The sequence below is a fragment of the Talpa occidentalis genome, unplaced genomic scaffold, assembly GCF_014898055.3.
Source record: "Talpa occidentalis isolate TD23 unplaced genomic scaffold, MPIMG_talOcc4v2.1 talOcc4.2, whole genome shotgun sequence".
Lineage (NCBI taxonomy): Eukaryota > Metazoa > Chordata > Mammalia > Eulipotyphla > Talpidae > Talpa > Talpa occidentalis.
The window spans coordinates 122,454,068-122,476,174 of NW_023602073.1; the positions used below are offsets into that span (position 1 = coordinate 122,454,068).

Genomic DNA, 22,107 nt, shown 5'->3' on the forward strand with positions numbered 1-22,107 from the left:
TACTGAGATATGCATACATACATATAACAATGTATGCTTTATGTTTTTGTGCTTTCTTTTTTTTAAGATTTATTTATTTATGTATATAAAAGCTGGGTATAGGCCAGAAGTGTGGGTGGTGAGAGGATTCACCAGAGACAGAGTGGGGAACAGAACAGGCAGGCTGACTGAAACACACTGCTGAGGGCAGCAGCGGGCACAACAGGATAGGTCTGCTGCACCATGTGGGTAGCTCCCTGGCAGGCTGGGGATCGAACTCATGCTGCAGAGGCTGTGGATTGCTTCATAGTGCTGTGCTTTAACCTCTTGTACCGCCCGGGAGGACCTGCTTTCTGTGTTTTCTAAATGCTGGACAATGTGCCTGTACCACATTGTGATGCAGTCAAGAAAAAAATAGGCATTGGTTTTTAAATAGTACCATGAATATAAAAAGCTATCAGTGTTTTCAGAAATTCCTGTCTCGTTTGGTCATGTTAATAACTTCCACATCTCACACCTGATGCTTTTGAAGTGCAATTTCTGAAAATAATGCCAGACTCCTGGTTAAGTGCTCAAATGACCAGGATTCCTGCTTTCATCCTTTAGAATGCATTAGCCTCTCTTGCTCCTCTTATCTCTGGATTCATTAGAGATGAGGAAGCCAGAAACAAAAGGTCACATATTGTATGATACAGTTAAAGAAAATATCCAAAATAGGCAAATTTACTGGGACAGAATGCCAGTTGGTGATTGATGGGGAGAAGGGAAGGCAGAAGCATCTGCTTTATGGGTTTGGGGTTTCCTTTTGGGATAATGAAAGTATTTTGGAACTAGAGACAGTTGCTTCTTGCAAAGATGACATCTTGAGTTCCAGAGGCAAGGGGCGCACAGCTGTATGTTCCAGGCCCAGTGAGAAGCAAAGAGAGCGTGTCTTCACTGTTTTTCTCCATGTCCCTCCACCTCAGGTCACCTCTGCTTATTCTTTTCATAAATCTGTTTTCTCCACCCTTTTTCTACAAGTGCCTGTGTGTATACATGAGCACAACCAAATGCACACACCACAAGTCAGGTTCTTTCAGATCACAGATGCATTCAGACTGCTGTAGAAGTTAGGGTTTTAATAGTGACAAGGACACAGAGAGACATCTTAGCAGCCCCACACTGTTCTCAGAGAGAACTGAGACATCTTTTAGACATCTCAGCTTCTCTGCCTCAACTCTTCCTGGGTCCTGGTTGTCAGGAACCCCCCTCTCTGTGTCTAAGGGAAGATCCTGCTGGGTCTAGTAGCCCCTCGGATAACAGGACATCTCACAGAGCAGTCTAGTAGATCCTGCCTTTGAGTCAGACAGCTGTGGCCATGATCCAGAGGAAAATCTTTGCGGATGAGAACTTATCTCTGATCATTTTTGCTTAACAAGGATCTTGGGGTGTATAAGGGGTCCTTTTCAATTCACTCCTCCCTGGTTTCCTCAGGCTATCCTAGTGGCTTCAGTTATGCCACATCCGTCCCCTCTCTTATCCTATTTGCTTATAAACTTCCCATGGAAATTCCATTAGACTTTGGGCAATCTCACAACTCCATTCACCCACAGAGCCTTCATATTTCTGTGTGCTTGCCAGTGCTGCAGTGGGGAAGACCTGTCCTTGGGGTGGGAGCCACAAAATAATCCAATATTATCCAAAAGGCTGACATTGTGGATGAAGTTTGCATTTTAAAAGAGGAATCCGTTGCCAACCCAGTTTATCCTTATGATCACGCAATATGTGTGTTCTTAAAAGTTCCTTGAACAGAAGCCAAAGTCACCTCTGATCTGTTGCCTTGGTTTGTGGATAGGAGGTGTATGATTAATATTTAAATTAACTTGATTTATAATTAATGCGTTTTATAACTTCAGCATATATTTATATTTATGAATATCAGAAGTAGATTATGGTTTTTTTTTTTACAAGCCTTATGGATATATAAAAAGGATCATTTGTTTCAGGTATTTGTTTTCATTAGTTTTATTAGCTGTTTCTGACATCTTTTCTTGGGTCTATATACATATATCTGTGAGATTCCCCCCTCCCTTCTCTTTTTAAATAACCTTGCTCAGTATTTCTGTGATAATAGCATTTCAGTGAGCTGCATTTTATGCTTAGTATTCCATAATGTGATTTGGTTTTTGAAAAGGATGAAGTGTTGGCATTAGTACTATAACTATGTGGTTATATAATAATCTCATACTGCCAGTGTCCCCTAGATAAAATGATTTAAGAAAAATAGGCATTAATAAGAGTAGGAAAAATACCAGACAACATTATCAAGTATGCAAGGCCTATTTCCAGACCCCTCTAGTCTCCCTTTTGTCTCTTCTCTCTTCCTTTGGGGTGTGACTCCTCAAGAAGAACACACAGTGTCCTTAAACTACCCATCTCTTAAGACTTAAAAGAAATTGCCTTAGGCTCTTGACCTTTCTCTCCCAGTTCCTTCCTTCAAGACCTTCATTCTTTCTGGACTGGGGTAAGGAACAACTAAAGTGTTCATAGCACTACTGTCTGATTTTAATGTCCCCCTGTATTAGCCAGGGTTGTCCAGTTGTGTGTGCATGTGTGTGCATGTGTGTGTGTGTATATGTATAGAGTGAAGTAAAGAGTATATAGAAAAAGATTTATTATAAGGAATTGGATAATATGATTATGGAGGCTGACAAGTGTCTTGGTAGCAATCAGCAATCTGAAGCTGGATCTCCAGGGGAAATGAAAATATAACTTTGGTCTGAAGACTAGTGGGCTTAACCCTAGAAGAGCAGATATTACTGTTTGAATCCAAAGGCAGGGAAAACAATGCTCAAATGCAGTCACACAAAAAAAGTTCTTTCTTACTTGGACTTTTTATTCTGCTGAGTCTTTCAACTGACTGGAAGAGGCCCCACTAGAGAGGGCAAGATGCTCTACTGTCAATGTTGAATTCCAATGTCAGTCTCATGAGAAACACCCTTATACACATATACCCAAGATAGTATTTGACCAAATATCTAGACACCTCATGACCCAGTCAAGTGGTCACATAAAACTAACCTTTGCATCCTTCCAGATTGTACCTTATTTATTTATGCATACAAGAACTGGAGTACAGGTCAGAGGTGTAGGGGGTGAGAGGATTCACCAGAGACAGAGGAGAACAGGCAGATTTCCTGAAATACACTACTGAGGCAAGTCAGGAGAGGTCTGCTGCACCATGTGGGTAGCTCCCTGACAAGCCGGGGATCAAACTCCTGCTGCAGAGGCTGCGGATAGCTTCATAGTACTGTGCTTAACCCCTTGCGTGACCTGGGAGGCCATTGTACCTGCATTTTAATCTTAGCTCTACTGAACTCCTACCCAAAGATAGAAGCAGTTAGGAGATGGTCATGAAGTAGTGTGTACAAGAGACCAAATGCTTTTATTCTAGCATCACACTGATGATTAGCGGCTTAGGAAAGTGTTTCTTTGCTGGGGTGGGGGTTTAGATAGATGTTCATGTAATATTAGCAAATAAAGTAGAAAAATAAATTTCCAAGTCTTCTACCATAAATTTCATATGAAGCTAATTCACCAGCTAATTCATATTGATTTATGTATTTTCTGCATTTTTTTATTGTGGTACATTGATAGAACACAAATTTAACTATTTTTTAAAGTGAATGATTCAGTGGCATTTAGCACTCTTGCAGTGTTATATAACCACCACCTCTCTCTAGGTCCAACATATTATCATCACCCCAGAAAGAAACCCCACACCATTAAGCAGTTATTTCTCGTTTCTTCTCACCAGCAACCACTAATCTGAGTTCGGTTTCTATGAATTTGCCTATGTTGGATATTTTCCACATACAATATATGAGCTTTTGGGTCTGGCTTTTTCACTTAGCTTAATGTTTTTGAGGTTCATCCATGTTGTATCATGTCTCAGTATCACATTACTTTTGATGGTTGAATTATATTTCATTTTATGTATGCACTGATTTTTTTTTTTTATCCATTCATCCTTTGATGGACATTTGGGTTGCTTTACCTTTTAGCTATTGTGAGCATTGCTTTTATAACCATGAGCATGTGTGAGTTTGTTTGAGTACCTATTCTCAGTTCTTTGGGGAATATACCTAGTTGGGTAGAGCTGTATGATAATTCTATGTTTAGCTTTTTGAGTAACTGCAGACTGTTTTCCACAGTCACTGTACCATTTTATATTCCCACCCACAAGGGGCCAATTTCTCCACATCCTTGCCAACACATACTACTTTTCTGAGCATATAAATATCCTACAAGGAGATCGTCTAGGGTGTTAAGAAACCAAAGAACCAGACTATTAGTTTCTTTTTTTTTTTTTTTTCTTTTATTTATTTATTTATTTATACAAGCACTGGGTACAGTCAGAAGCGCGGGAGGGTGAGAGAATTCACCAGAGCCAGAGCAGGGAGCAGAGCAGGCAGAGGGACCGAAGTACACTGCTGAGGGGAGCAGCGGGCGGCAGGAGAGGTCTGCGCGCCACGCAGGACCCTCCTCTGGTGGCCAGATTGCAGCCGGGGATCGAACCGGCACGGCAGAGGCTGTGGGCAGCTTCGCAACCCAGCGCTCAACCGCTGCACCACCCAGCAGGCCCCAGATTATTAGTTTCTAAGGGGAAAAAATGACTAGTTTAAAGTTGAAGGGAAAGGACATATTAAATGCTTTAATTGTTTAATAAATATATCTGCACTGCGCCTCATTTCAAAAGAAATTTGGTGTGATTCATGGAGGGGCTTTCAGTTTTTATACTACCTGCATCAGAATACCTGCATGTTTTTGTTATATAACGGTTATAGTTAGACCCCACTAACTTTAACACATCAGAATGTCAGTGCATTCAAAGTGCTAGTCATCTGGATCTGTATTTTAAATATGCCTCTGAGTGACTTTTATGTAAACTGAAGTTGAGAATCACTGGCGTAATTAGATCAAAAAAAAAAAATCCTCTGTAGTCAAAGGAGAACTTACGTCTCACCATAATGATTAAAGCGTTTGTGGTTGAGACCTCCTTACGATGGCCGGACGCTGCTCTGTGGAGGGATGTGGCTGGCCATTTTCAGTCTTATAACTTATACTTTAGGATTATGTATTTCTCCAACGTTTGATATTTGCTTAATATTCTTTTGACAAATACTTAGGTCACCTAGAAGTATACTGGAAGCTTTGAAGTTTGTAATTGAAATGGTAAGAATTTCATTACAGAGTCTGAGACTAGCCAGCTAAGTAGCCAAATTCATGTCTCCATCATTTGAAATCCCTTTACCACAAATGCATTTTAATTTGTGCTTCAACTTTAAAATGATTAGCTGTGGAACTTTTATATTTCTTTCTTTAGCATACTTGGCTTCTTGCTCTCACTCTTTTTTGGAAAGCTATGAAACTTTTACTGACTTCCCCCCACCAAATAACTAATGAGTACCGTATTGCCCTATCCCTTTGAATAAATTCCTGGAGCATGTGAGGTTGAGAATATCAAGACGTGGAAACCTCTTTCTCCTTCTCTTCATTTGTAATTTCTTCCTGCAAGGTAAAATGTTCCTTTTATTTTTTATTATGCAGTGAAAACTACAGTAACACCTGATATATCAGGAATCCAGACTTCTAGTAATTTCAGAAATTTCACTCAAAACATATTATTTATCTAAAAGAAAGCAGAAAAGCTCTTTCCAATAGCAAATGAAAGGCTGACATGAAACTCAAGCATTTTCTGTGGTAAGAGAGCTAGAGATACAACTTTGAGAAATATTAGGCAGCAGATTAGATGCAGGTGTATACACTGATAGAGGTGAAAAAAGTGAAATATGATATGATAACAAAAGGATAGAAGGGTTTGAATTTTAAATTCCAGTCTGCTCTTGCTTAATGGAGAAATTGAGTGCATTATCCCCATGGGGCCCCTGAGCACACGCCTTTTGCAGTAATGAGCATATGTCTGCATAATAAAGACTCTTGTTCATCAAAAAAAAAAAAAAGAGAGAGACAAGGTTCTGTTGATTATAACATGTTTGTGGAATGTGTGATCCATTTACAAAATATTTTAGAGAGATTTCCATGAGTGTGAAAAATGGATGATGTTCGATTACTAAAGCATTTTGCTGGTACTGAAAATCTCAAGGTTTTATTGTTTTCTGCTGTAGTACTTCAGTTGCATCTGATTCAGTATTCCTGCCTTTTTTAAAGTCATCATTTATGTTTATGAAGGTTAACAACACTATTCCTCGCTGTTCACCAATGAGGTAAAATCTCCCTTGCTCTAGTTAAAATAGTTTATAAAGTTAAATGTCTAGTTTATAAAGCTAGATGTCTTTCTCATGGTGTTTTTCTAGCAGCTATGTCTCTGGTGACCCAAGGAACACATTTGCAAGATGATTGGCAGGATGAGTGGTGCAGTTTGTAGTCAGAGGTAGAGTGACACATTGAATGCAAATGAGACATAATTCCATTAAAAAATATATCTAGTGAAGTAGAGGCTTTTTATTATACACCTACATGTGGGAAACTAAGGGAGGGCTAATGATTCACCTATGGCATCACAAAGAAAATTTACAAGTATTACATCTTTCAGAAAACAAAGATGTACGTTTAAGCAATATTATCAGAGAATTACAGTATAAAATGACAAGCAATGAGAATTGGAGATTTTGTGGAGATCTGGCATTTACTTTCACAGGCTATAGCAATACTCTCTGCCTTTGTAACTGCTTTATTAGAAATTATATTTGTAAGAATAATTGTATAATGCCTAGGAGATTTGCCTGTTTGAAGCATGGGCAAAGAGGAAATATATCATACAAAGCCTTGTACATGAATGTTCAAAGCAGCTTTATTTGCATCAGCCAAACCCAAATGTTCTTCAATTAGATAAACTATGATATATCGATACCATGGAGTATTACTCTACAACAAAAAAGGGAAGAACCATCTTTTATGCAACAACATGGATGAATCTCAAAAATTAGGTTAGTGAAAGAGGTCAAGAACATGTATAAACCATGTGATTCAGTTTATATAAATTTCTAGAAAAATGTGAACTGAACTAGTGAAAGAAAGACCAGTGGCTGTCTGGGAGAGGGGATGAAGAGGGAAGAGGACTTAGAAAAAACTAGAAACTTTTGGAGATGATGGATATGTGCACCATCTTGATTGTGCTGAACACTTCAAGTGTGTGCAATTTATGTATGCTAATTACATATCAATAAAATTGTTGAAAAGAAAAGCAACACAAATCTCTCCCTCACATACATCTACTAATCCCTTGTTCTTTCCTTCCTAAGGCACTAGATTGGAAAAACTACAGTGTCTGCTCCATCTGTGCTGCTGTGTGGTTGGGGAAAAGTAAATACTGACTAATAGTGCTTGGAAAGAAGTTGTTCATAAAATAGATATAGTACAAAATGATTTTTTGGTTCAAAATCAATTTTAGAAAAACATTTGGAAAAGACCAAAAAAATTAAGCAATGGATGTTTCCTAGTACATTACATCTGATTTTTATTTTTGTTTGTATTTTGCCATACATGTAAATTTTTTATAAGGAGCAGTGATAACCTTTGTAGTCATTGAGACATCCCTTTTTAAATATTAGATTGTCATCCCAAAGTCCTGGGTGCCACAGACATCCTGTAAAAGAGTGCAGAGGCTGTGCGTAGCACCTATTTCTTTTGCATGTGTGTGTTTCAGCTGCTTTAACATTTCCCCCATCATTTGTCTTCCTATCTGTAGCTTGAAGAAGAAATTACAACATTAAGACAAGTTTTATCAGCGAAAGAAAGGCATCTGGTGGAGATAAAACAAAAGCTCGGCATGAACCTGATGAATGAATTAAAACAGAACTTCAGCAAGAGCTGGCATGACATGCAGACCACTACTGCGTAAGTACAGTCACTTAATTTTTAAAAATCACTTAGCTTGGTATCTTGCCGCTCTTCTATTTTTTTCCACCTGATTAGATACTTGTGGCTTAGAAAAAATTTCCTCTAGAAGTGAAATAAAGAAATATGAGTAATTATTAAATATGTGTTTTATGAAGCAGATCTTTTATTTTTAAAGATTTATTTATGCATACAAGAACCGGTGTATAGGCCAGATGTGAAGGAGGGTGAGAGGATTCACCAGAGACAGAGCAGGGAACAGAACAGGCAGATTGATGAAATACCCTGCAGGGGGGAGCAGCAGGCAATACATGAGAGGTCTGCTGCGCCATGTGGATTTCTCCCCGGCCAGCAGGATCGAACCTGTGCTGCAGAGGCTGCGGAGAGCTTCACAGTGCGGTGCTCAACCGCCTGCACCACCAGGGAAGCCCGAAGCAGATCTTTTTTTTAAAGAAAATATTTATTTATGCATACAAGAACTGGGGTACAGGCCAGAGGTGCGGGGGGTGGGGGTGTGCAGAGGATTCACCAAAGACAGAGTAGGGAACAGAACAGGCAGATTGACTGAAATACACTGCTGAGGGGAGCAGTGGGCAAGACAGGAGAGGTCTGCCTGGCCATGTGGGTAGCTCCCTGGTTGGGGATTGAACTTGTGCTGCAGTGGCTGCGGATAGCTTCATAATGCTGTGTCTTTACCCTTTGCGCCACCAGGGAGGCCCCTATGAAGCAGATCTTATAAAGAAGATCATGAAATTAGGTCTTATAACTGTTCTTAATCAGATTACTTGTACTTTCTTAGAGTTGGATGGTTTAAATTTGTTTCCTCTCATATATTTTTAAACATTTACAAAATAAACTTTTCTTTATGTTTTTTTTCCACAAATTTGTAAATGAGTAGGCGCTTTTTCCTCAGAATATTACATTCACTACACATTGTAAGTTTCCATCAAAAACAGTTGGCAGTTTTAGTTCAGACTTGTTGGCTATTAATTTGAAAAGAAAAGCTTGTACCTCTGGGATTTGGGGAATGTGTTTTTATCCCCACTACCCCACTAGTCTGAGGAAAATTTAGATATGGTTTAAGACTATGTGAGATAATAGAAGAACTAAAATGTTTATATATACACACACACACACACACACACACACACACACATACCCATAATTCCTCAGCTCCTAAAGCACTTTTAATATCCTAAATAATAAAAGCTCTAGACTCATCTTTTGTTTTATCATTAGTATTTGGTCTTTGACCTGGGTTCCTGTTACTGGTTCCTGATACAGGGTTATTAAGTCCTTTGGGATTTCGTAGTTGATAGGAGCATTTTATGTCCTAATGAGGTGTCTCTTGGTGGACTCTGGAATGAGGTCTGGTTGCCGTGGTAGAAGCTTGGGACTTTCAATCCCTTCCCCTATCCTCAGAGACAACAGAGGGGCTGCCAGTGGAGTTATTGGTGATCATCCCTATGCAATGAAGTCCCCTTGAAAGTCCTCAAAGTGTGGGTTTGGTGCTTCTTGGTGAGAGCCAGGGCATGCTGAGGGAGCGGCAGGCAGGAGTGAACATGGAAGCTCCAGGCACCTTCCACATCCCTGCCTGTGCATCCCTTCCATCTGGATGCTCATCTCTCTACTCTATCATATCCTTTTATAATAAACAGGTAAACAGTTAAGTAAACTATTTTCCTGAGATCTGTGAGCAGCTCTAGCAGCTCTAACAAATTAATCAAATTCGAGGAAGAGGGTGGTGGTAATCTCCAATTTATAGCCTGCCTATCAAAGACAGATGACAACCTGGGACTTCATTTGGCATCTGAAGTGGGTTAACAGGGAATATTTTTGTGATTTTGAGCCCCTAACCTGTCGATCTGGTGCAGTATAAAACGGTGTCAGAATTGAGTTAAATTTTTGGATATCCAACTGATAACCACAGAATTGCTTGATGTGAGAAATGCAGTATTTTTCTCTTCTAATATCTAAATGGGTATCACTTATTCTCTTTGCTGAAACTTTTCTCTTGGGCATAGAGAAGCTTGGTAGTAGGAAGAGGTGCCAGTGGTGGACAGTAATTATCCCCAGTTTCACTAGGGGCTCTTCATAAATTCTCAGACCTTGTTCTTTGTGAAGATGCCCTTAGTATTAGAATTGACTCTAAAGGAGCCTCAGGCCTCCCTGCTGGCGCAGGGGATAAAGTCTCAGTGCTATCAAGCTACCGTCAGCCGCTGCGGCATGAGTTGGATCTCTGGCCAGGGCAGTGACCCACATGGCACAGCAGACCTCTCCTGTCTTGCCTGTTGCTCCCCTTAGCAGTGTATTTCAGTCAGTCTGCCTGTTCTGTTCCCCACTCTATCTCTGGTGAATCCTCTCATGCCCCATACCTCTGGCCCGTACCCCAGTTCTTCTACAAGCACAGGGGATTGTGGTGATGGTACACAGGTGCATTAGTGAAGGAAATTCTATGGGGACTATACCTGGGTGGGGGGAATCAAATATTGTTTAAAAATGAACAATGATTAAAAAATAAATTAATTAAAAATAAATAAATAAATATTTAAAATAAAAGGATCCTCAAGTCCCCTTAGTCTCCACATGAAAGGAAAATGTTCTTTCCCCCTGTAACAACCTACCAATCCAATAGGCTTCCATGCTGGCCCTCCTCAAGGGCTTATACAGTAGGGTCAGAGTACAGCCCCAAGCAGGACAGGATTACACCACCGGTTAACCTCCAGAGAATAACCAACTTCTCTCAACCTAATGATGAGAATAATAGAAGAATAGAAGAAACCACACAATCATGTTTATCAATTGAAAATATACATTGCAAGAGCATATGAACAATCTCCTGAGAAGCATAGCTGGATTTTAGGCGCTAAATGAAATGAGCTTATCTGTCAGTAGTTTGGGTTTTGTGGCCTTACCAAATGCTGGCCCTTCACAGTGGGAAATGAACCATCTCCAGTTTCCTGGTTCTGTTTGTCTCTGTATTTAATCCAGGTGTAGGGTATTTCCTGTCATAATCATCTGAGCCTGCTTCTGGGGCATAAGAACCTGTTTTGACCTCCCTACTGACCTGCAAGGACGGGCCTGCCAAAAGGAAGGCCAGCAATGCTATTAATTCTGCTCAAGGGAGAAAGGAGCAGGGACTATGTGTAGTGAGTGTGTCAGGTTGGCCCAATGTCTGATGCAGGCAGCGTGGCAGGTGGGGCAGTGGGGGAAAACATTCATATTCCTCCTCCCACGTGTTCTAGGAAGGCTTTTAGCCTCTTGGCACATGGGAGAATAAGGTCATGCCTTGTTTAACAACAGGATACATCATGAGGAAGGTGTCTTAAAGCAATTTGGTTCTCCTGTGAACATCAGAGAGTATAATTACAAAAAGCTAAAAGGTACAGCCTATTGGGGTCACATTGAACCTGAGGCCTGTCATTGACCCAAACATCACGAAGTGCAGCCTGAGAGCATATAGTTTGTGTTTTTCTTGTGTTTGGAAAACAAACTGGTTTTATAGTCAGGCAGACTATTTAGTATTAAGCTTTTCCGTGTTAGATAAATAAAACAGGTTTATTCCCTGAGGGACCTGGAGTTTATAGTCCAGTCAGAAAGACAGGATTTTGTTTTTGATTTGTAAGTTGTTACAAATAACCTCTTAAAAGATGAGTGTGGAAGGTGCTGTGAAGGAAAACACAGGATATTGTGAGATTGCAAAGCAAGAGAATGAAGCCTGCTTATGTTTCAGGGAAGGGTGCCGGAGGCAAGAGAGGTTTAAGCAGAGCTCTGAAGGATGAGGTGGGATATAATCAGAGCGAGCTTCCTGGAGGAGACCCAGCCTGGTGAAAGCCCTGAGGAAAGAAGCCTTCTCCCAAAGGATAGCAGTTAGTTATTAGGAATGTTGAGATAGCAGGGACAAGGGGTGGGGGCCATACTGCTCAGGGCATCTGTCAGCCACATTATTCTTCATCCAAATGCAGTAGGAATTAAAGTGACATGACAGTTCATTTATTTAACAAGTATTGATGAGTATCTGTTTGGAAGTATTATTACCCAGGACCTGATCTTAGTCCTTAAAATATGTGATTTTACAAGATGGACAAGATTCCTACTTTCTCAGTGTTCACAGGGCAAAGAACAAGAAATAAGTAACAAAAAAAAAAAAATAGCTTAAGGTGAAATATTGGAGGAGAGGTAGGAAGCTGCTTCAATGAAATCCTGTCCTGGGAGGTTGCTTTGAGCTGAGACGTGAATGACAAGATCCAGACTTGTGATGATCTCAGGGACAGATTTCAGGCCTAGAAAAAGTCACTGCCAAAACCCTGAGGTACTAACTTTGCAGGTTTTGGAAGCCAAAAGAAAGCTTTGTGCATGGAACAAGAGTGAGCAATGAGGTCAGAGCCTCTTGGACTCCCAAACCATGGACGGGTGTGGGGATTTTATTCCAAGGGCTGTGGCTGCCATTGGAGGGTTTGCTGCAGCAGGGACGTGTTCTGATTCACCTTTTAAAATGATCCTTTGTGAAGTAGAGATAGTGGAGGAGCAGTAGTAGAAACTGGAAAAATTTTTTATGAACTATTGCAGTAGTTCAGGTGGGTGTTGATGGTGGACAGAGATGGGATAGTACTAGAGGGGGAGGTTTTGGAAAGGATTTTAAACCATTACATCTTTTTTGGAAAGCCTAATATGTTTATCCTGTATCAAGAGAAATAAAACTCTTAACATTCAATATTTTAAACATGCACAGAGCTTGAAAATTGAAGTTGTTTATGATTTGTTTACTCTTTGATTTTGTGCTGCTTCAACTTCCAGACCATTATCATCAGTAGTGATTGGACTTCCTTATGGGCTGGAGGTGGGAGGATGAGGAAAGTAGTGGGAGGTGGGAGGATCACATGTGCCTGAGGTCTTTGATTTAGTTATTGATTGAGTATTAGGATTATTTATGGAAATTGGGGTGTAGTATTATAGACTCCGATTTTGGGGTTCAACTCTAGACCGCTCTGTACCTGTGAAATGGGATCCTATAGGTAGTAATGTTATAGGACAGGGAGAGGGGCAGCCCAAAACCCCGCAAACCTGCCTATTCTAAATGGGTTCTGCCATCCGCCGCATCAACACAAAACATAGGAGACTTTAATGAAAAGGAACTTTAATAAAACTAGGAAACAATACAGGAAAGGCAAAGAATTTAGTTTCTAAATCAAACACCCAAAGTTACCCGTCCCCTCGTGGGTAAAAGTCCATCCAAATGGGATTGGCCCAGAGCAAAGCCTCAAGGCCTGCCACAAGTCTAAAGCATCTTCCAGTGGGGACCCACAGCAAAGGGTCACAAACAACCGGACAAGCCTGGAAGGAAAAGAGCAAAATCAACATCAAGATAAAAACTGCCATTGTCACCTCCCCATGGGTCTCACCCACATCTGTGTCACCCAGTCCACGACCAAAAGACAAGCGCAGTTTCTTCACGTGTCTCTAGGCTCCATGTGCCTCCTCCAGGTCTCTTGGCTCCATCCTGCTTCCTCCTTCCTCAGTCTCTTCTGCAGCTTCTCCTCTTCCTGCTCAGCTCCACCCTCCCTTGGGTGGGGCAGGGAACCTCCCCCTTTCCTGGGGACCACCCTGTTACAGTAACACTTCAATAAGTTAATATTTGTAAAACGAGCAATTCAGTGTCTGGCACTTTGTAGATATGTTAGCTGTTCCAGAAAACAACTTTGGTAGGGAGACCTGAAAATTCTGCTTGAGCTATGGGAAGTCTGAAATAATGCCAAATAGATAAACAAGTTTATATACTGAGAGAACAACTTGGAGGAAAGGTCAGGGACAGAGGTGGACATTTGGGAGTCATTTGCATACTGATGTCATTAAAAGCTATAGAACTAGAAAAGATTTCCTCAGAGATTATTTAATAAGTATGGATGGTTATGGTCTCACTAGTCTTCAGGATAGATGTGAACTTTCCTCTGTAGGAAAGAATCAATCCCTTTCTTAAAAGGGAGGAATATCTCTCTTATCTGTGTAATTTCTGGAGAGCATCTTCCTCCCACCCTTTTTCTTGGCTGCCAAGTGAAGGGAAAAATAATATATTTTCCCCCTGAATTGATTAATTCAATTCTTGTTGTTAATGTTCATGATATCCATCCCGGGACATGCTTTGTACCTCAGTGCTGAAAATTTTGATGTGAGGGAATTGGAGTAGGGTTAGGTTGGGTAGAATTAGATTTCAAAGCACTGAAAAGAATTTTAGCTGTCAAAGAATTGATTGCAGGTGATTCCCAGAGGCAATACTTTGCATACTGATTAAGCAATCATGACCTATTTAGTTTGATTTATAATGAAAAGGAAATCTATGGTATGTTAATGAAAGATCTTGGCATATTTTAGCTTGTGTAGGATTCAAATTGGAGTAGGACAAGATGAGTAGGAATAATTACACCACAGACTAAAGTTGTCTAATCTGTAGAGAGAGAACTAACAGTAGCAGGTCAAGAGATCTTTTATGTCCAGGATTTGTTGTTACCATTGTTTTTGTTAGTATTTTATGTGCTTTAATTTCAAAGAATTTGTTACCTGCTGCCTTTTTGTGTTTTCAAGAAGACATGAGGAAATTGGGTAGCTTTGAGGTAAAAAGGTAGGAGGCACTGGAGGAAAAATTAAATTTCTTCTGTAATTCTATTCAAATTGATACCCTTCATTTTAATATGTGTTCAACTTTGGCTAACCCATGAAATTTCCCTACTAATCAAGCCTCTGAGTTGTACCACAGACAAATGGTAGACTTACAAAGGGGAAGTTTTGGAAAGAATTTTATTTTATTATTTTTTTAAAGATTTTTATTTTATTTATACAAGAACTGGGATATAGGCCAGATGCGCAGGAGGGTGAGAGGATTCACCAGAGACAGAGCGGGGAACAGAACAGGCAGACTGACAAAATACACTGCTGGGGGAGCAGCGGGCGAGACAGGAGAGGGTCCGCTTGCCATGTGGGTTGCTCCAAGGCCAGCAGGGATCAAACCAGCACTGCAGAGGCAGCAGACAGCTTCACAGCACTGTGCTCACCTGCCAGTGCCACCAGGGAGACCCTTGGAAAGGATTTTAAAACATTACATCTTTTTTTAAAATTTTATTTATTTATGCATACAAGAGCTGGGGTACATGCCAGAGATGTGGACAGGGGTTGGTGCAGGGGGAGTTAAGAGGATTCACCAGAGACAGAATGGGCAACAGCAGAACAGGCAAACTGACTGAAAAACACTGCTGAGGGGAGCAGCGGGCAAGACTGGAGAGGTCTGCTTTGCCTTGTGGGCAGCTTCCTGGCCAGCCAGGCTCGAACTCGTGCTGCAGAGGCTGCGGACAGCTTCATAGTGTGTTGCTTAACCCCTTGCACCACCAGGGAGGCCTCCAAAACATTATATCTTTTTAGAAAGCCTAATAACTTTATCCTATATAAAGAGGAGTAAAACTAATATTTTAAAAATGCACAATGCTGAAAAACTGAAGTTTAGTTTATTATTTATTTACTTTTTGATTTTGTGCTTCTGAAACTTCCAGACTGTTATCATCAGTAATGATTATTATTTCTTTTTATGTGGAACCTCTTTTGGCACCACTGGGTTCAGAAGTTTTAGTGAAGGTTAAAGATCTCATTTAAAAAGACAACCATAGGGGCCTCCCCGGGGCCTCCCCGGTGGCGCAGCAGTTGAGCGCTGGGTTGCGAAGCTGCCCGCAGCCTCTGCAGCGCCGGTTTGATCCCCGGCTGCTCCCCGGCCACCGGAGGCGGGTCCCACATGGCGCGCAGACCTCTCCTGCCGCCCGCTGCTCCCCTCAGCAGTGTACTTCGGTCCTTCTGCCTGCTCTGCTCCCTACTCTGGCTCTGGTGAATTCTCTCACCCTCGCGCACTTCTGACTGTACCCAGTGCTTGCCCAGTGCTTGAACGAATAAATCAATCAATCAATCAATCTTAAAAAAAATAAAAAGACAACCATAGCCAATCTCACACAATTGTTCATTCTTCTTACCTTTCTTATCACACAAGGTAGGAAGCACATTCTTCTTTTTTAGATTCAAGTGGTAAATCTGTGTTTTGATAACACATTTAGGAAAACTTGGAAGAAAATAAGTAAAATTTTTTTTCTTTAGGGAAATGTTCTTTTTAAAAAGCCATTAAAAGAATGTTCTTTTAAATCCCTTAATAGAAAATATATTTGTGATATAAAGTATCTTCTTGTAAAAATAGCATTGAATTAAAATTTTTTGTAGTTGTGTGTAAAAAATGTTTTAAGTCAAAACGTTTTTGAAGACATGCTTTCTCCTTTTGATAATTAACATTGACTTTCAAATTAGTAAGACATAGCAAGAGGAATCTGCATGAAAAAACAATAGAATATGTTTTATTTGGCTTACAGAAACCCTTACCCTACACTACTGAAGATTTTTCAGTATGCCAGCCAAACAGCTAACCTGTCCTGGCCATTAAATGTGATCCTTTTCTTAAAGAACACACGTGCGTGCACGCACACGCGCACACACACTCTCTCTCACACACACACACTTTAGATCACAAAGGAATATTATTCAGCCCCAACAATGAAGGACATGTGTAATCTTAAAAAAATATATCAAGTTCAACAGAGAATGAAAGATTTGCAAGGGGTCTGGATGGTGGGAGAAATAGGTTGGTAGAGTACAAATTTTTCAATTATAAAATGATTAAGATCTGAGGGCCTAAGATATAGAGTGACTACAGTTGATAACACTGTCCGATATAATTAAAATTTGCTAAGAGAGTAGAACATAAATATTCTCTCTTAAATTTATATGTGAATTCATGGATGTGTACTATTATTTGGAAGGGATATACTTGCATGCTGTGTACATACCGCAAATCATAGCAATGTGCACTTGGAATATCTTAATTTTGTCTATTAGACCTCAGTAAAGCTTCTTTAAAAAGCACCAATCCATTCAAGCCAGTGAATCTCTGAAAAGTTTATTTTCCTGTTGGTTTTCATTGAATCAGGAAATTTGCTTGTACTCAAAACAAAAACATCTCCCAGTAAGCAGTCTTCCATTAATCAATGCTTGCAATGTACTCTGTAAGTGTGAGTAGCAGCTTGCTCTCTCAGGTAAATCTTTGCCAAAGCCTCAGCACCAGACCAGATGGGAGCTTTGTTGGGAAGGGCAGATCCCTGCAGAGCTGATGGTATCAGCATCGTTTTAGATCACACAAGGACCAACTTTCCTTCAAACCCCCATTGCTCTCCTCCAGACTTAAAAACTTCACACTGGAGAGTCTTGACTTTGTCCATATAACTTAAGTTTGGATATTAAACTGGATTCACTTTCCTTCATGTGGTTCTTGCCCTGGTTTATTCAGGCCTGGGGATGGCTCCTGCCCTCAGAAAGTTCAGAGAAGTCAGAAGAAAAAAAAACAAAAAAAAAAACCAACCCATAGAATCCAGACTTGGAAAAGGCCAAAATTGCAACACAATGAATATATGTTTGGAAAGAACTGTGGAAAAGATCTTACAGAAACCGAAAGGAGAGGCACATAACACCCACTTCTTAAAACAGATACTCCCAAATTTTTGACTTCTTAAGCACAATTAATAGCAACCTAAAGATATCTCAACATTTTGGCTTTTTTAAAAAAGAAAATGTATTAATTACCTTTCTGCCTTTTCAATTATGCAGGTTAACCATGTTGTAACTTATATTTAACTTAAAATAAGAGGTACCAGTTATTAAAAATACATCTTTCATATGATCCAACAATTCCACTCTTAGGTATCTACCAAATGAACACAAAATTAAGGATAAAATTAGTAACGTGAAGAGGTATTTGCACTCCTATATTCATTTATTGCACTATTTACAATATCCAAGTTAAGGAAACAAACAACCAGTGACAGAGCAGTGGATTAAGAAGATGTGGAATATGTGCACAATGGTGTACTACTCAGCTATTAAAAAAATAGATGAACTATTGCCATTTGTGACAACATGGATGGAATTGGGTCTTACATGAAATAAGTCAGAAGGAGAAAGACAAATACCAAATGATTTCACTTATGTGGAATACAAAGAAAAGAAACAAAGGAACTAACAAAATAAACCCTAGGAAATAGGACTGCAGAATTGAAGCTACTGGAGGAGGATGGAGGGTGAGGAGGGGCAAGAGTAATCCACGGTGAAGGACTGGTGGGGGTGGGGTGGTAGCATCTGCCTGAGAAGGCATGAACCTATTCCTCGAAATCATATAAAGTGTTGTAAACCAATAATGGGGAAAAAATAAATAAGAGATGCTGCTAGCAATCTGAAATGCTAAATACCATTTCCATTTAAATTACAAGGTTGCAAAGTCAATCAGAAGGCTGGTATTTAAATTGTTTTTCATTGTTTGAATATTTATATACCAGGGCTGCAAAACAGCTTTACGCATTAGTAGTACAAACTATGGACTGAAATTCATGGCACAGTGAAAGGGGCTAAAATGCAACTATGTCAGCTTCCTTGGGTTGGTAAGTTACCAGGGACCCTGACAGAGGGTTTTTCTTCATGATGCAGGCGCCAAACCTCTGGGTGGCGCCTTTTTCCATTTTAAGCTGAGCCCAATTAGGATGCCGCAGAAAGTTACAGGATCTAAGTGATGCGCCAGTCCAGGGGGAGCCTGCACTTAGACTGTGAGCAGTGTGAGTGGTGCTCCTGGGAGCTTTCATGTGCTCCTAGTGCAGTGGCCTGTTTCTCATGGGGTCCTGGTTTCTTTGTTCTTGGAAATCATTTCCTCACATATAACCCTCTCTCATTGCCTACCCCCTGAAAATCTCTCTCCCTCAATTATTAGTCTTTAAGTAATGTATAAAAAATGATTACTAATTCTTTAAAGCGAAAGGGAAGTTTAGCCTAAGGGAAAGATGTAAAAATGTGTGTAGGGGGAATGAGCATCTTGGATTCTTGAAATACAGTAATATAACAGCCAATTCTTGAAAGTGTGGGGAGTAGGGACACCCCAGAGACTGCACCCCTCCCACAGTCAAAAATGTATGTGTAACTTTTGACACCTACAGAACTTAACTACTAATAGTCTGCTGTTGATTGGAAGTCTTACTGATAATATAATGATTCACATACATTTTATAGATATATCTTTATATACTGTATCCTTATATAAAGTGAGCTTGAGAAAAGAAAATATTACTAATAAAATCATAAAGAAAAGAAAATGCATTTCAAGTGTATTTTTCTTACTCTATATTGTTTACAAGTTGAGTCCTTGGTCAGTATTTACATCAATATTACCTTATTTATGATACAACACACTGTAGATACTATATATCTTACTAACACTAGGTATCAAGAGTGAAAAGATAATGTGAAAAACAAATTTATATTTATTGACCAGTATAACAGTTCAAGCACAGATAATGAGAAGCAGCAATATAATTGCTTCAGCATACCATAGTGTAATCAATATGGTTGTTTAGCCTATACACTAATGAACGAATCATTTTTTTCTTAATCTTTTTTCCATATTTCTAGGCTTCATCATTCATCTGTGAGTTTTTCAAATTGTCACATGTATCCAAAAATAATTTCAATATATTTAGTGAAAAAAAAATGTATGTTTGGACCCCATGCAGTTCAAACCCATATTGCCCACAGGTGAATTATATTTCACTCCACAAACACTGGTGCTAAAGAAAGTTAGCCTAACTCACTGCAAATGCCTATCATGTAAGGCCACAAGGCATTCTGATGGCAGGCAGGCACACTCCACTGCATGAGCCTTTCCCTCTGATGAATGGCAGTGAGTCCTTCATCCCCAAACAATGAATAGACACAAATACGTCTATAGATCATCTTTTTCCTAATTCTGCTTAGGAAAGCGAAGGAGTAAGAGTAAGGAGAGAGGGCAGGGAATGTTTTATGGGCTGTGGTGATATATAAATATTCTTACTATTACTCTGTTTTACTCGTAGTTACAAGAAGACACAAGAAACTCTGAGTCATGCAGGGCAGAAGGCGACTGCGGCTTTCAGCAATGTCGGGACGGCCATCAGCAAGAAGTTTGGAGACATGAGGTACTGTGGGAAAGAACCAGGGGAGTGGTGCTAAGCCCTTGATTTTCCCAAGGAAGGGGAACATTGTTGATTTGCTGGTCTTTCTAATGTATTATCGTTGGGGGGATAGAAATTGTGTGACTGAGATAAATTTTTATATAGACCTTCCTTGACTTATAACCAGGTTGATGGGGGTTCTGTCTTATTTCTATGTAAGTTGAAGAAGCATTTTATACATCTAAGCTCAGCCTAGCCTTCCTTAAATATGCTCAGAACTCTTATATTAGCCTACAGTTGGGCAAAATCATTGATCACAAAGCTTATTTTACAATACAGTGTTGACTAGCTTATGTAATTTATTGTAATTTACTAAAAGTGAAAACCAGATAATTGTCTGGACTCTCACAATTAACATACACAGCTGAAAGCTGAAGGATGTTTGAAGCATTGAGCTACCGTTAATTGCTGGATAATGGGGACATGCATCAAGCTCTCTTTTGATGTCACTCAAGAATAGCTGGTAGAATATGCTGTAGAGACACAGTGTTTACCCTCGTGACTGCTTGACTGACTGGGAGCTGTGGCTTCCAGAGAGATTATCATACTGCATGTCATTAGACCAGGAAAAGATAAGAACTCGAATTTTGATGTATCGTTTCTACTCTATGTGTAGCACTTTCACACCATTGTAAAGTTAAAAAAATCATAAATTGAAACATCTTAAGTCAGGAACTATCTGTATTGGAACATTTTCTGCCTGAAGGTCAGCTAAGTGGGTCCCAAAGATGCCCTTTCCACTAGACCCGACCTACTAAAAGCAGAAAATAGAGGGTGTCTTTAATCAGTAGTAATGAGTAGAGATTTCAAAGGATGCAGCACATACTTAATCATTGTGATTTAAAGGATAATTTAAAATATGCATTCAATGATAAATTGTTCTAGATTTTTGTGCATATCAACTTACTATATATTTTTTCTATCTAAACACGTATATATTTTTATTCCAAAAAAGATGTCATATGACATATACTTCTAACAGTTTTTTTTTACTTTACTACTATATTGTGAATATAGTAGTTATAACATATAATATGTTAATGTATATTTCTTAAGTCTTTATACCTTTATTTTTGATAATTATATTACTCTTCCAGTGCATAGCTATAGCAAAACATTTAAACAAATCTCCTTGCACATTTTGGTTATTTTCAGCATTTCAATATTATATAAAATAGGATGAATATCAAGGTAAATTTTGAACAGATGTTCTCACTAGGCACTGGGAAAACAATGTAGTATTTTTTTTTTTTTAGGCTTTTTAATTTATTTATTTATTTGTTTGTTTTTTTTTTTTTGTTTATACATGCACTGGGTACAGTCAGAACACGGGAGGGTGAGAGAATTCACCAGAGCCAGAGCAGGGAGCAGAGCAGGCAGAAGGACCGAAGTACACTGCTGAGGAGAGCAGCGGGCGGCAGGAGAGGTCTGCGCGCCATGTGGGACCCTCCTCCGGTGGCCGGGGGGCAGCCGGGGATCGAACCGGTGCCGCAGAGGCCGCGGGCAGCTTCGCAACCCAGCGCTCAACCGCTGTGCCACCGGGGAGGCCCCCAATGTAGTATTTTTTTTTTTTTTACTTTTTATATTATATTATATAGTAAGAAATTATGTAGAGTTACTACTCATATTTTTTTACTTGCTTTTAATTTTTTTAATTGCCTATTTTTTTTAATTGCCTATCATAATTTAATTTGAATTTGACTGATAATGCTTAATATTTTAAAAATCATTTTTGTTCTCTCTAGGAATCAAACTCATACTTTTAGCTTTCAAGTACATTTCAAACTTGTTCCTTAAAAAAAAAACCTGCATATTATTTCACTGAATTCTTAAGCTATTGTTTTATCACCCTGAAGCTTTGATACTTAAAGGCAAATATCTATATTTTTATATTTCAGTTATTTTTGGCTTCAAGAACTGCTGGGTTGTCTCATATTTATGCACCAACTAGCATCATGGCATGAGGAGCTAAATAAGTTAGCTAAATAAGCGCATGTGCCTGAATCTGAGTACACTGTTTTATCTTTCATTTGTACTAATGCAATAGTGAAAAGTCATTGAAATTCTTCAGAAGCAGCATCTGAAGAACAGATAAATCAGTTGGATTAATATTTAACCATAATTA

General features: G+C 39.4%; 1 protein-coding gene across 7 annotated transcripts in view; it reads left to right on the top strand.

Annotated features, from left to right (window-relative positions):
* Positions 1–22,107, top strand: part of TPD52L1 (TPD52 like 1) — a 93,095-nt gene that overhangs the window by 58,464 nt on the left and 12,524 nt on the right. For all 7 annotated transcript variants that reach the window (XM_037520355.2, XM_037520349.2, XM_037520353.2 and 4 more), the window contains exons 3-4: positions 7,730–7,878; positions 19,845–19,946. In XM_037520355.2, the coding sequence (XP_037376252.1) occupies positions 7,730–7,878; positions 19,845–19,946 (251 nt within the window). The remainder of the gene's footprint in view (positions 1–7,729; positions 7,879–19,844; positions 19,947–22,107) is intronic.